Source organism: Lepidothrix coronata, unplaced genomic scaffold, assembly GCF_001604755.1.
Source record: "Lepidothrix coronata isolate B3197 unplaced genomic scaffold, Lepidothrix_coronata-1.0 Scaffold59, whole genome shotgun sequence".
Taxonomy (NCBI): domain Eukaryota; kingdom Metazoa; phylum Chordata; class Aves; order Passeriformes; family Pipridae; genus Lepidothrix; species Lepidothrix coronata.
Window position 1 is genome coordinate 1,098,862 of NW_016690239.1, and position 15,287 is coordinate 1,114,148.

Sequence of the window (15,287 nt, forward strand, 5' to 3'; positions counted from 1 at the left end):
TGGCCCACTGCCTTTCTCAGCATTGTTTTAAGAAGGACATTAACTGTAAACTAACAGAGAGACTGAGTAGAAAATGTGTGGGAAAGGAGCTATAGCCACCCCCTTTTAAGTGTTGGATTTGGGGGTGTTTTGATCTGGAATTATGTCTTGAAGTTTTAGCTAGTTTTAGCATCTTTTAAACTTTGCAGCAGAAAAATAGCTCAGTTCTGACATTGGACTTTTTTCAAAATAAACATCAGTAAAATCTAAAGCTTGGAGAGCTCCATCCTGCCAAGAGTTCCCTCTGAAAATGATGTTAGCAATAGGTAGTTGCTAAGTTTTCTGCTTTAAGAAATGCATCATGTGGTTCAGTGCAATATCTGAACATTGATGAGAGTCTTTACTCTTGCAAATTTCGAATAAGGCAGTAAAATGCTATTGTTAAAATGCAGAACTAAGACAATCAAATGACTAGCACATGTCTGCATGGAAAATTTGCAGCAATATTTATATTCCTCTTACCAGCACCTAAAGGGTCAATCACTAAGCCTGGTCGTGGATTTTTTTCAGCAATGTACTACATTACTTTTGTTTAATAGTGCTTTATAAATCTGATGAAAAATTTATTTTAGGACAGTTATGAATTTTAGAAAATTATTCCTTTTCCTTCTGAGTAAAGTTTTTTTTCTTCTGTCTTAAAATAATCATCTGTAGTTGTGTTTTTTGTATACCTCAAATAGAATCATGGTGCAAATATTTTTGCTTTGCTTAAAATTTCTAGGTAATGCACAGAACCAGAGGAGGAAACAGGATTTTATTGATGCTCCCAGGCTTCAGGTTTGTGTACATTTTAGGGAAATTTGCCTCAACAAAATTAATAAACTTTACAATACAAGGAGTGCAGGTTTATTTAGGTATCCCAAAACAGCCCATGGAAGAGCCTGTGTACTTTTTACCACAACCAAAGTAATTCAACTCATATATTGATATCTTTCTGGCCTGGCTTCTCATCAGTAGGTGTAACTCTGTTGTCTGGGTTTTAGGTACCGTATTTCAGTGAGCACTGGTAAAGAGGAAGGGTGTTTTCTTTAGAAGGCAGATGATACTGTTTTGTGTAAATTTTATTCAGAGGTTTAGTTTAAAAAAAGAAAGAAGATAGAACCATATGTTTGGAAGAATGATTTCAGCATCTAGGTATTTTATTTGAAGGACATGATGTTCTTATTGAAAAACTTCAAAGATACAAAACCAGCCAAGATTTCTGTCATAGACATGTTTTACTTCAGAATACTTCCTTAATTATTTGTTCTGTATGTGATTTATGACAGCGTTTGTGTGGTTGGAGCACCAGTTCTGACTCAGGAGTTACGAAGCTGCAAATTGTTGGTCACTGAAAGGTGTGTTGGTAGGGAAGTACAACTAATGCTTACCTTATTCTTTTTTTGTTTTCCTAGGCATCTGCTTTAGGTATAATATATGTATTAGAGACTGAATGTTGGGCAAGATGGAATGGGTCTGGCTCAGTATGGTTAGTGTTCTGAATAGAGAAGTATAAATGGAGAGACCTCCTGATCCCACACGCTGTGCCTTGCAAAGTGGCTGAAAAATGTGATACAGTTGGTTTTGTGTGTCTTGCTTTTGTTTTGGGAATTAAATGAATTGTTGAAGTTATTTAGAAAGGTATTCTTATATTGTTCAGGATTGTTGTTGTTGTGTTTGACCAAAGAACCCGTAGATCCAAGTATTGTTTTCCTCTGATATGATAGCGCTTACCATTTTGTCTGTCTTTGTGGTATTGCTTGTAAGAAAATAATATTAAATAACTTCTAGAAAAATAAATGTAAGAAATGAAGACATGTAATGAACAAAAAAAACCCAAGGAAAAAAGTCAGTTGAAAAAATGTAAAACTACCGTTTTACTAACTAGTCTTAATAGTAATTAGTATTAATAATGACTATTAATTACTACAAATTATTATGACACAATGTAAGATTTTACAGTCTTGCACTGGTTAAAATTACTATGTTAATTTGTAGGCCTTGCTTGTGCTCAGAAAACAATGCCTTGAATTGGTACAGCTTCATGGAAGAGAGCTGTGTCACGTAGTCCTGTTGTCCTTTGTATTTGACATAGCATTATTAGGTTTTGAAGAATGCTGATTTCAGGAACTAGCACTGTCTTTTAAAGTTGTTTTTGTAAAGTTTGAAACATTATCTGATCCTGTCTTGGCATTCACTAAGTTGAGTAAGATTTTGAAGCAAGGATGAGGTGGAGGGATAGAGCCTGAACTGAATGTTAATATTGTTATGGTAGAGTTATTTTTGATCAGAGAGGGAAGATGAAGAACATTTCTTCCTTAAGTTATCTTCTGTGTGCTGTGCTAACCTGTCCTAAGACTTTGAAAACAAATGTCTGTTTTTCCTTCCCTATCACAGTCCATTTCAGTACTAAGGCAGAGTCTGCCAGTGACATGTCAGCTGTACCTGAAGGCTGGGAGTGTGCCAGCTGTTAGACAGGGTAGGCAAATACTGAATGCACATAAACTTTTTTTTGGCTGTGACTGTGTGCCTCACGTTAGAAGAGAGAGTATTCATGGATTTTTAAGTGATAATAGTGTAAGTAGTTTTACTTCAGTAGCTTTCCTACTTTTGTCTACAAAACACTGATGCATCATAGGAATTTTGTCAAAGCGTCTTTGTTGCTCCTGTTCCCAGAGTGGTGAAAGGCAATAGTCACTTGCTAATGCTCTGACAGAGATAGTAGCCTTTTTTGTGGACAGTCAGCATCACTGTAGCATCACTGTGTTGATAACATCCTCAGTATGCCATTAGCTTTTAATTGCCCTTGTTTGAGACAGAATTTCACTGAAATTCGAGGCAATTTTTTTTTGGTCATGTCTTACCATAAATTTTATTATCTAAGGGAATTAATGTATGATTGTTATTACAGAAGACAGAATGTATACAAAGAAACTGGGTTTCAGGCTGAAATCTAGTAAGAAACTATCCAGTGTTTGTTGGTGGAGGAAATACCCTGACTAACAATGGGGAAGGCATTGCAAGCAAATGGCAGTTTTCATATAGAACTGGCTTCAACTGCCAAGAAGGAATGCAGCCATGGCAGAAAACTTGTAATTATATTAATGGATAAATTTGCAAAATAATCTTATTGAGAATTAAAATAAGGCTGTAATCAGTGTGGTTGATATGGGTCAGGGATTTCATCTGTCTCCATCTTACTTGTAGTTTTAGCCAAAGTATTTAAATTATCATAAAAGGCACAGTTTGCTGTTATCTTAAAACATTAAGCATGCATTAGTTTACTTCTTTGTTTGTAGAAGACATAACCAATTGCCATGACATTTCTCTCTGATAACACTGTGAGAAAAGAAAGATCAATTGTTGTCAAAAATACAGACAACTGTCTGTTATGTAGAATAATTGAAAAGGTTTCGGTTCCACTGGATTGCCCAGCTCTCTGCTGAAGGATGTGCTAACTGAAGTGCAGCATTAGGCAGAAGTGACCAGTGTGGTTTTGTGAGGCTCCCTGTGTGAGCTCTGAGCCTGGCGGGAACTTAAGGCTGTCGAGAGCACTGTGCAGACACACTTTGACTGGAGCTGGTCCGGCTCCAGTAGAACTGGCAACGAACTGAATCAATTGAGTCCTGAAAGTAAACTGCATCTATGTGGTCTGTTTTGTGTGTCTCTGGACTGTGCTTATCAGCTGTTTTCAGTGTGGGGAGTGCATTCTAGCCAGCTCAGGCTCTGTGTCTCATAAAAGCAGTTCTGATGCTCCAGAGTTGATGCTGGCTGTGTGCATAGACTATGTACAGTACAGTTGCTGTGTGCATAGACTATGATTTCAGAAGACTGCCTTGGCCTGTGATGACTCTGCCAGGCATTCAGTTCAGGTGTCTTATCTGAACATCAAGAATTTCAGTGATTGCGATTGTTAGCTTTACTAATCATAAGCATGATTTGGAACAATAGCAGACTGAAAGAAAAATTGTGATTGGTTGATCAGCTGGTCTGTCTTTGTGTTAGATGTGAGTATGGTGTCTACCTACAATTTTTCATATTTCTGTTGACTATGCTTTTTGAAATCAAATTAATGTTCTAGATGAGTTTAGAGAGAAGAGGCAGTGCTCTATTACTTTATGTGAGAGAACATACAGAATTGTAACTAACTTCCGTTTAGGATTTCACTATACTGTTTTGCTGTTTTCCTTGCATCAGGCAGCACAACTGATGTGTTATCATTTCAGTTGCATATATGTCAGTGTTTAATTTTTGCTCGGAAATACTTTGAGAGCACGTAACCATAAAGTTTTACTTTTCTGCGTTTTCGTTCAGAATTAAGAAACTAATTAACTATAACATACTTCAGTTTGTAAGACACAGGAACTCATTCATAAGAAATCCATTAACTTTGAGATGAATAATATCTTGTAATTTTTAGAGATTGGTTGTTTTGCTTTGTCTTTCTCTTCTTTGCAAGCTTGCAAGTGCTAATGTAAATAATGTCTTGTTCCTGACAGATGAGTTTTTATAGGGAATCTTTCCTTCCTTTTAAAAAGTTAAGTAGTCTGAGACATTCCCCGAAGGCATATTTTGTGCTCTGTAGATTAAGATGTGAACCTTAGATGAAGCAGGGATGGGAAGCAAAAGTTTGTGCACTATTCTATGCCCATTCACCTTCTGTTTGGTTACTAATGGAAAATCCTTGTGCATTCTTTTATGCTCTCCAGCCCTCATCTGATCTACCAGTATTTAGATAATCTTCTATTCAGCTGCAGTGTAAGCCTCAGTTTCCTTATAACATTTTTATTTATTTATATATTATTATCCTTGGTGTAACTAAGCTTTTCTGAGGGAGAAATAGGGAGAGAGTCTCTCTCTTTTTTTTTCCCTGACATGAAATCTATTTCTGTTAAACTTTATAGTTTCAAATTGAAGAAAAAATTCGTTGGTAGCTAAACTACTTGTGTCATATTCTGGGTGCATGTTTATTATGTGCGAAAACAAATCCAAAATATATTTGCTCGTTAGTTGAAACTCATGGCCACAAGTGAACATTCAAAAATTAAAAAGAATTAGGTACAATAGTGTTAATATATGGATTTTATTAAACATAGGGATTTGTCATATATTTAGCAGTATACACAGAGGTAATATTTCAACATATTTGTTGACAATAAGGGTTTTTTTGTTTAAATTTGTGTTTTGATTTGCTTGTACTTTATTTGTCAGAGAAAGCAACCAGTGAGATGAACACTGCAGAAGACTGGGGCCTCATCTTAGACATCTGTGATAAAGTTGGACAGTCACGCACAGGGTAAGTAACTTAATTTCCTCCTCAAACTTTCCTCACACTCAGGTGAGGAATGAAATTTTTGTTATCTTTTGTAGTCTTTTGCAACAGCTCAATTTAACTTAAATTTATTACAAGTAAAAGGAAAATATATGGGATTTCTGCTGAAATATTTTGCAGTTCTTCCTTTGGAGATACTAGGTGATCTGTTAAAATTAGGACTTGTGTACAGCAGCTTTTCACTGATGTAACAGAATAAATAAACTCATATGTTTTAGCAGTATCACCGTAAACCCAGGAGACTTCATAAGGGATTTTTCTTACAGAATCATAATCTAGGTTGGAAGTGACCTCCAGAGGTCATCTAGTCCAACCTCCCAGCTTCAAACAGGTCTATTTAGATCAGGTTGCTCAGGGCCGTGTCGAGTCTTGAATACCTCCAAGGTCAGAGGTTTCACAACTCCTATGGGTAACATGTTTCAATATTTAACTACTACTACTACTTACTAAGTAAGTAAATAAAAAAATAATTCTGCAATCTAATTACACTTTTCTTATACTTCTATGTATTCTCTGATTAGTTAGTTGTAGAAAGCAGTCTGCCTTTCCCAAAAACAAAACCAACTCTTCCATCTCTCCTTGTATGTGACCCACACTGACCATCCTGCCAGCCATCCATTGGACTCATGGTCATGCATCAATAGCCTTCCTGCACTGGGGAGTCCCAAACTAGACAAAGTGCTCCAGATGCAGAATGGAGAAGAAAGATCACTTTTCCTGGCCCTGTTGGCTGTGCTGACCGCTAGTTTGACCCAGGATGTGGTTGGTTTTTCTGCTGCTAGGCTACACTTGCTGACTCCTGTCACCCAATACGACCTGCAGATCCTTTCCTACTTTTCAGGTGGTCAGCTCCTTACCTTTGCTGGAGCAGACCACCCAAAATGCAACATCTTACTCTTGTTCTTGTTCAACTTCACGAAGTTCCAGTCTGTCCATTTCTCCAGCCTCTCGAGGTCCCTCTGCCCTGCCCTCCAGTATATTGAATGTTCCCCTTCCTTTTGCTGTGGTCAGTAAGCTGCTGAGAGCAGTGTTGGTCCCAGCAGAAATCCCTGAAGGATCCCACTAGGTACTGCCTGCTACCTGGAATTTGCACCACAGGTGACAACTCTTTGAGCTTAGGAGGCCAGTTTTCCACTCACTTTATAATCATCATTTTATACACCCTATATTTCACCAGTGCGTGATAAGGAGACTATAAGGCCTTCAACTCTATGTCGAAACTTTGCTAAAACCAGGGTATAAAACATCTGCTGCCCTTCCATTGTCCTCACCACCAGACCACCAGTGTCTTTGTCACAGGAAAAAATGAGATTTTGTGTTTCTTCCCCTTATTTTCCGAAGCAATTCTCTGACATTAGGGCTTTGATAAATTTACATTTTGAAAATGCGATATTAAATTAAACACATCTTAATATGGGCCACTAATGTTTCCATTATTCATTCTTTACTGAGCTGTTTCATAAAATTTATACATGAACTTGCTTTTTGGACAAGGAAAGTTAAAGTATAATTTGAGCTAGCAACTAAAAAATACAGTTTAAAGACATGATTTTGGTGTATCTATAGTGTTTGTAGTCACTGTAGTATTAGTCTTTGGAAAAGTTTTAAATACACCTTCTCGAAGCATTGCCTGTAACAATTCAGGTAAGGAACAGACTGAAAAAAAATGTCTTGCCATTGCTGCTGTTTAGTGAAAGGCTTCTCTGAGAAGAACCTGGATTGCTGTGTAAAACTGTGAGAAACAGTATGAGATGCCAGACAGCAAATTCACACCTGAGACTTTTGTTCCAAAGAACAGGTTTGCAAATAAGCTTATTCCTTGGAATTAGAGATGGTCTTACAAATAGCATGGCATATTGAGACTTCTGTGCTGTTGTGTATAACTGTAGTTAAGATAAGAGCTGGCAAGTTGTTAATGATGTTTCATGTTTGTATATGTAAAACTGCATTTCTCTTCCTTGTGCATGTTGATGCTGAGCCTGTAACAGTAACTATACTATTGAAGGCTTCAGTATTCTATTTAATCATGGAAAGCGTTTCCACAGGCAAGATTTAGTCTCACAGCAACACAGCCTGAACAGTGCTCAAATGTGAGTAGCTGCAAGAGACAGCGGTATAGACAAAGCTGGAGATCTTATGGTAAATCCCTGCAGCTCAATCCCTGTTACAGTTTGTGGGGTTCATTTGTGTTGGGTTTGATCTTTTCCTTTGTGTTTTTCTGGTTTGATTTTTTTTTTTTTTAATAAAACTGTTTTTAAAATAAAAGTGGGACTTAACCTTTGTAATATTTACCCTGCTTAAAATAGGCTGTCAGCTGACTTGTTGCTTAAATTCAGATTCTGTTAAAACTTGCTGATAGTTGGTTTTCTTTGTTTTGATGGATTATGTCATGCCATAGCAAGGTAAAGCAAGACACTGTTCCCTATTAAGAAGTTTGAATGACTTGTGCTTAGCTGTTTGAAATTCTCCTGCAGTTTAAGTTCTTCTGACAAGGATGCTAGTCTTCTTAACTGGGATTGGCTTTAATCTTTTAACCAGTTCTGCTCCGGTACAAGCTATCTGTTACTGTTTTTTGGCAGAAGTTTAGATTACAAAATCTACTTTATGGGTTTTCCTTGTACCAGTCCGTAAGCTCCATTGCATGCCTGCAGCCTTCTAGATGTGGATTGTCTTACACATGAAGCCACAGTAGACTACAAGGACTGTTGTTCATTAAGTAGCACGTCCCCCAGTGCTGTATGGCACATTGTCTCATTTAGGTCTGCAGGCTTGTTTGTATCCAGATGAATTGTTGCAAACCCGTTACTCTGCAAAGGTGCTATATTTTCTCTTAAGGTAAACTAGTTGCAGTTCAGTAACAGAAATGCTACTATTAATTTTTATGTTGTAATACTTTTCTTATGCAGCATTGCAAATAGCTGAAAATGTTAACTTGTTTCCTTTATCCAACCAAGATAGGTTTTTGGGAAGTTAGAATTCCACTGAATCCCTCTCTTTGACTATTTTCTCTATTTTTGGTGAATTTCGAAATGAGTTAAAGTTGATATCAGAATTTTCCTAGAAAACACAGGAAAGACAGAAAATGGATTAATATTTTTAATAATAAGATTTGTTTACAATAGTGTATATAGAATATTGCCATATGTAGTGTAGAATTAACTTGATACTTTCTGCATGTTTCACATATCAGTTAAGATGATCTAAAATTTATCTGACCATGAGAAAATCAACACAGTTTTTTAATCTCTGAATTGTTTTAGGAACTCATACAGCTCAGCAGTTGCATATCACATCGTTTACATCCTGCTTTTTTGGCATTATTAGCTCAGTGAGCAAGTTGCTCTTTCAACATGGAAACATGATTAAAACAAAGCTTTTACCATTAAAGGCAATCTTTTCCCCCCTTGTTTTTGTACAGCATTATTGAAAACTTGCTTATTTTAAAAAATTTAATCACATGGTGTGATTCTTGGGCCTGTCCTGTGCAGGGACAGGAGCTGGACTCTGATTATCTTTGTGGGTCCCTTCCAACTCAGGATATTCTATGATTCTATATTTGAGTGACATTTTAAATCTGACTACAGGAAAGGTATAGATTTTTGCATAATGTTACTTTTCTGCAATGAAAATGCTTACACAACTGAATCTATAGTTTATCAGCTCAGAGTAAAATAACATAGTAAAATTTGAATGATTCATTAAACAGAATAAAAGGAAAAATTAAAGGCCACATATAGTATATTTTAGCATAAGGTGTCCCCCCTTCCTTAATCAGTTCAGTGCTAGCCAATTCCTAACTCTAATTGTGTTTGCATTTGACTTTGAGATTGTTGTACCATTTATATTTATTTCATGAGACATATCAGTCTACATGTTTGAAACTATCACAACTTGAGTTTTTCTCCAGAAAAGTTACTTAATAAAAAAAAAAAAAAGATGACTGAAAAAAATTAAATCAGTGGGAATACATCAGTGGTTAAAATAGAAATGTTCATTGCAGCACTCTCTTTTGAGGGTAGGTATTGGAAAATTGTCATTGAGAAATGGTTTGTATTGCTGCTTGCCTAACTTTGTCCTGATTCCTTAAGGATTAATCACTGCCTCAGTGAGCCAGTATTCTGGTTAGCTGTTTCTTCTTTGGTTGTTTTTGTGCCTGTTCATGCAAGAGAGAACAGCAAAATTGCTTACTTGATAGTTTTCCAAGGTACCTTCTATTTTTTTCCCCCCCTCAAATTACATAATCTCAGTAGCATTTTATGTAGTCATTGCAGTGCATCTTTCACAGGCTGACCAGGAAGCTTTTTAACTAGCTTGTTTCTGAAGGAGCAAGGAGGAAAACTGAGTCACCTGTGTAGTGCTGAGCACCACAGTCAGTTAACTTAGACTGTAAATGAACAATAAATTCCTGAAAATACATGAAATGTTTTTTGCAGAGTAGTATTTTAGATTGCAATTGCTGCTAATCTTGTCTTTGTTAAATAAAATACCAACTTGATTTTTTTTTTTAAACTTTCTAAAACTAAACCTGAAATTTATTGAGAATATTTTCTGGATATATTAGTATGTGATATCATATATGATACGTAGCTTGTATTGTATCTTGCCATATTTTTACCCTACTGATTTGTTATTCCTGCTCACTGTGGTGCCTCTGAAATTTTGATTATAGGATTGTTAGAGCAGAACTGTGGCCCAATGTTTGTATAGTATGGTCTGGATAGGTGCTAATAAGTAGATTGAATTCTATACTCATAGAGTGCATGCTTTCCTCTGCTTTCTCCATAGTGCTTCTCATAATTTACACACTAAATTGTATGATGAGTTAATTAGAAGTAAAAATAGGGATTACAGTTCTGTCTAGAATAGGTTTTCTTACTCTGACTAAACATTGGTAAGCTTGGATTATTTTTTTTATGTAGGTGTAATCAAAAGTCTTCTTATTTTAAACATTTGAGCATGTTAAAACATTAACCACTCAAGTATTGATCATTTCTGTTAAATATATGAGCAAGTAGATTATATTTAACACATGTGGATAATCATTTGGCTTTGAGGCTTTGTTACTTTATTCCTTTTAATAAGACTTTGGATTCCTTAGTGAAGAAATCTTAGGCTGATGGTCCTGCTCCTGAACTGCTAAGCTCTTGATCCTGCACCCTACCTTTATAAATACTGGCTTTACAATGGAGACACACTTTTTTGAGCTTGTACTCATCACATCAATCCTACTCATAAATTAATGGTTACAAAAGCAGTTATTTCTGAAAATTTTAGCATGTATTCTTTCTCAGTTAAAGCAAACATATGAGAAATCTTACATAATTAATAGATAAAAGGTAGTACTTGCCCTAGAGCCTTCCTTCGTAATAATTGGTTATATGAAGGTATACACTGAATGATATGTACTCATGCTGCGTGACAGCATTTTCTATAATTAGTACCACTAAATATGAGGTGGACATTTCTGTAAAATGTAGACACTGCCAAATATAGTATAGCCAAGCAGTGGTGTAACTTATACCTAAGTTTCATGTTAGTTCTTGGATACCAGTTCAATAGGAAAATACTTCTGCTTCGAAAAAGACCCTTGGTGTGTAAAACCGCTTAGTTTAGATTTTCCTTCTTTTTTCCTCTTTCCCTACTTACCCTCCTTCAGGTTTATCTTTTCAGGGCTATTCACCAAATAATGCTTGTATGCCCATGATAATTCCTAACCCAGCCTTGCTACCTTTAAAACCAGAATAAAATAACAGAAAGTCACACAGATTTTAATACACTAAACTGTCTGAAACTCCCTTTCAAATTCTTTCTTGAAGTTGCTTTCTATGTTATTTCTGTCTACCACAATATAGGTAAGACTTGAATTCTGTATTTAATTGTTTAGAAACTTTGTAGAATGTCTGACAGGTTTTTTTAGAACTTGTTGGTTCATTGCATGTCTTTATTAATGTTATTCTTTAGATTAAAAGAGACTGAGGAACATGGTGGTGGTAATTCAAAATGAAAGTAGCAAAAGGGTGTTGGTAAATCAGTATGTAAGGAAATATTCTTACATCTGTGTATGAAATATAAAGGAGAAGGTGCAGGGACTGCAGAGAATTTCAGTTATCTAATTGTAAGGGATTTTATGCATTTCTGGAGTATTTACAGTAATTCTCTCTAAGTACAAAAGGTAACATAAATTACTTAGAGGTTTTGATCACTAAGAAAGCTACAAATCCTACAGATAGAAATGGCTGCAACTGTTAATGGTGTTAGTTTATTTTTTTTGTGTTACACTTACAAGCTACTAAACTGACAATGTTCAGGAGATCTTGCTGTCTGCTAAAGTCATCAGCATTGTCATGTGTGCAATAGGAAATGTTCATTCCTTTACATTTTTTTAAATGTCTTATGTTTTTTAGACCTAAAGACTGTCTTCGCTCTATTATGAAGAGGGTGAACCATAAAGATCCTCATGTTGCTATGCAAGCGTTGACGGTAGGTTCTTTTTGATGTAGTGATTTTTCTTCCTGGAAAGTTATATTGCACAAATCTGAGTTTTAATCTTTCTTTTGTTAGCTTCTAGGAGCATGTGTATCAAACTGTGGCAAAATCTTTCATTTAGAAGTCTGTTCAAGAGATTTTGCCAGTGAAGTAAGCAATGTGTTGAATAAGGTAATGTATTACATTGATTTATACATTTCATCTCTAAGTGAAATCAGAGTTGGGTTAATCTGAAAGTGGAATGGGATCTACTTTTGGAAGACTGGAAAGGAGGTGGGGGAGGGGGATAAGCATGGATTACTGAGAAGACTGTGGCTATCAGAAAGAACTTCCTGAATGCCACTTCACAGTAGTTACCTAGGTATTCTGTTTGGGGGAGGTGTGGTGTGTTAATTAATAAATAAACTAATTCATTTTCACATTAAATGACAGCAGTGAAACATTAAATACAAATGTGAAATGGAGATAATACAGGGCTTCAATGTAACCTTACTTTACTTTATTTTGGGCCTAGCACATATTGTACTAATACAAATATGATGCTGGTGTACTATTCTCCCTTTCTAATAAAGATATCTTTGAGTGCTAAACTTGACTGTGAAAGAAAGTGTCTATATGGTGTATATTGAACTAAGATGGAAGTACTTGAAATTAAGAACCAGTTTCTACATTATTTAACTAGTTTCTACTGTCCATGCAGGGTCATCCAAAAGTTTGTGAAAAGCTGAAAGCCCTTATGGTGGAATGGACTGATGAATTCAAGAATGACCCACAACTTAGTTTAATATCTGCTATGATAAAAAATCTTAAGGAGCAAGGAGTTACTTTCCCAGCTATTGGTTCACAGGTACATTAGATTTTTGTGATTGTTCTCAAAGGGTATCACAAATTCTTTTTATGCTCAGCTCTGTATTTTACAGTTTGTGGTCTTGGATTCTAGAATGTGCTTGGCAAAAAAATGAAAACTCTCTTGTCTTAATAAAACTTTTCCTTGAGGATTGAAATGCTCTCACTTACCTTAGATTTTTATATTGCAGATGAATACAAATTGAAGTGGTGAACTTAATGCATTGTCAGTTTTTTGTTGGATTCATTTTTACATCTTTCACTTTTGGCTAGGCTGCTGAACAGGCAAAAGCAAGTCCTGCTCTAGTTGCCAAAGATCCTGGTACAGTAGCCAACAAAAAGGAAGAGGAGGATTTAGCTAAAGGTAAGTACATTTACTTGCTGACATGAAGCATATATTGATAAATATAAAAAAACCGAGAACAAATGTTTTGCTTCCTTCCTCTGTGAATAGTGTATTTATGGATTGGGGTTATGATTTCTATTCCTTTCTTTTTGTACTCTTCTTGGAGGGTTAGAGATTAAAAGTATTCTATGAGTAAAAAAAATATGAAAAATTTTCGATTTTTACTTTTTTTTCCCCTTGCCAAAGTGAAACAAGTCTTCAAAAATCTCATATTAAGGACATGCCTCTACTGTGGAAATGTTTGATGCAATTGCTGTACTTGGATTTTCCCTCTTTCTGGGGCAAGTGAAGCACACTCACTTGCAATTTAGAGATTTGATGGAAGAAGAAAATAAATATTATGCTATAAGTTGTGTGCAAAGTATTCTGGGTATACTACTTTTATTCCTTTGAATATTGTTTCTGTAGTATACCTTAAGCTTTGGTTGCTGTAAACATAAATGACTGTTAAATGTCTCACATCAGTCCCCATAAACAAAACTAGGATGGTTTCTTCTGATTTACTGTTGTACTAAAGTATATTTAAAGGTCATTTAATGATCCTATACCAGATACATGTGAAGAGTTATTCTTAGAGTGGTTTGATATTTATGGTTGAGAACTGTTTTTTGAGATCAAACTTCAGCAATGTAAAGGCATCAAATTTTATGTCTTGTACCTGGGGTGGCTTTGGGCTTAAAGTTGTAACAATGGCTGTTTGCTAAATGAGTGAAGTTCTTTTACTAGTAGTTGGTGCATGTTTGCAGTTTCTCATCTTAAACTTTTTTTTGTTTAGCTATCGTCTAATATAACATTGATTTGTTTAAATCACCATTAGCCAATCTGTGTATGTTACTAATGGTTTCTTCAACAGTCAGTCCATCAAAGTCTGTTTAAATCTGTGTCTTAAAAGTTCATACTCTGCATGTTTCCTAATGTTTGTTTTCTTTGTTTTTGTGTCCACTCTGTCCCTTGTTAAAAATGATCAATTTTTTTTCCACAAACTTGGAGGGATTTAATATGAGTGAAACCTTTCTGCTCAGTCAAGCTTTAGTAAAAATGACCCAGAAATGTGAAATTATTCAAGGAATGATAGGGATAAAAAAAAAGAAAGAATAAAATTTTGCTTGTCTAAGCAAAAATAATTTTGTTAATTATGAATTAAGGAGGCACTTCTTTACTCTGGGGGTGACCAAGCACTGGCACAGGTTTCCCAGGGATGTCATGGTCTCTGTCCTTGGAGATATTCACAAGTTGTCTGGACACAGTCCTGGGCAATCAGCTCTAGGTGACCCTGCTTGAACAAGGGATTGGACACAAAGACCTCCAGAGGTGCCTTTCAACCTCAGCCAATCTGTATAATCCTCTGATTCTGTGGATCCAGGCTAAAGGCTCCCATCTAGCAGAGAAAAACTGTGTACTGGAACAGCTGTATTCTTTTAATGTTTCAAGCAATCTGTAAAAGTTCAACATAGTGTAAAATGTAAAGTAAGTATGTAGATATTTTACATCAGTTCAAGGTTATAACAATAATATAATAATAAAAAATGGATGACTCCACTGAGTTATTCCATTTGTGCTTAAGTGCTGTTTATTCATCCTGTCCCTGTTGAAAGCCTCAGTAAATCTACAGGCAGAATCGTGCTCTCTAGTTGTAAAACATCTTTTTGTTTTTTACTGTTATTTCCAAGGGGAAAGCAGAGGGTGATTAAAATGCAACAGGAATAGAATTATACTAAAAGTTTTCACAGAATTAAATCTTCATATCACTCAACCCATTTTTATAGGGAATTTTCATGAGTAACTCTTCTTTTGCAGCTATTGAACTGTCACTAAAAGAACAAAGGCAACAGCAAACAACACTTTCCAGTTTGTATCCGAGCACCTCAAGCCTTTTAACAAACCACAAACATGAGGGCCGAAAGGTTCGTGCAATTTATGATTTTGAGGCTGCTGAAGACAACGAATTAACTTTTAAAGCTGGAGAACTTATAACTATCCTTGATGACAGGTAATTTATATAGAATGTCTCCTAGAAGTATATTAGGCTGTAAAAATGATTTGGGGATGATGATATCTTCTATGTAGAAGCATACCTTGGAATACCGTTGCATGGAAACATATTTACATATTAAATACTTTAGTTATCTCCTAGATTTTTTACAAATAAATGTAATTGCATAAAAATTTTTGTGTATACACAAGAATACATTCTCTGTG

The 15,287-nt window shown here is 35.6% G+C and overlaps 1 protein-coding gene and 1 long non-coding RNA gene across 2 annotated transcripts in view; one reads left to right on the forward strand and one right to left on the reverse strand.

Moving 5' to 3' along the window:
- The window catches only part of LOC108498460, a 17,163-nt gene extending 7,352 nt beyond the window's left edge, over positions 1–9,811 (reverse strand). The window contains exons 1-2 of the long non-coding RNA XR_001875179.1: positions 9,588–9,811; positions 6,091–6,092 (exon numbers count right to left, since the gene is read on the reverse strand). This is a non-coding gene — a long non-coding RNA (uncharacterized LOC108498460). The remainder of the gene's footprint in view (positions 1–6,090; positions 6,093–9,587) is intronic.
- The window catches only part of STAM (signal transducing adaptor molecule), a 35,049-nt gene that overhangs the window by 5,951 nt on the left and 13,811 nt on the right, over positions 1–15,287 (forward strand). Inside the window, exons 2-7 of the mRNA XM_017817234.1 lie at positions 5,230–5,314; positions 11,755–11,830; positions 11,912–12,007; positions 12,537–12,683; positions 12,956–13,046; positions 14,886–15,078. Coding sequence (XP_017672723.1) covers positions 5,230–5,314; positions 11,755–11,830; positions 11,912–12,007; positions 12,537–12,683; positions 12,956–13,046; positions 14,886–15,078 — 688 coding nt within the window. The remainder of the gene's footprint in view (positions 1–5,229; positions 5,315–11,754; positions 11,831–11,911; positions 12,008–12,536; positions 12,684–12,955; positions 13,047–14,885; positions 15,079–15,287) is intronic.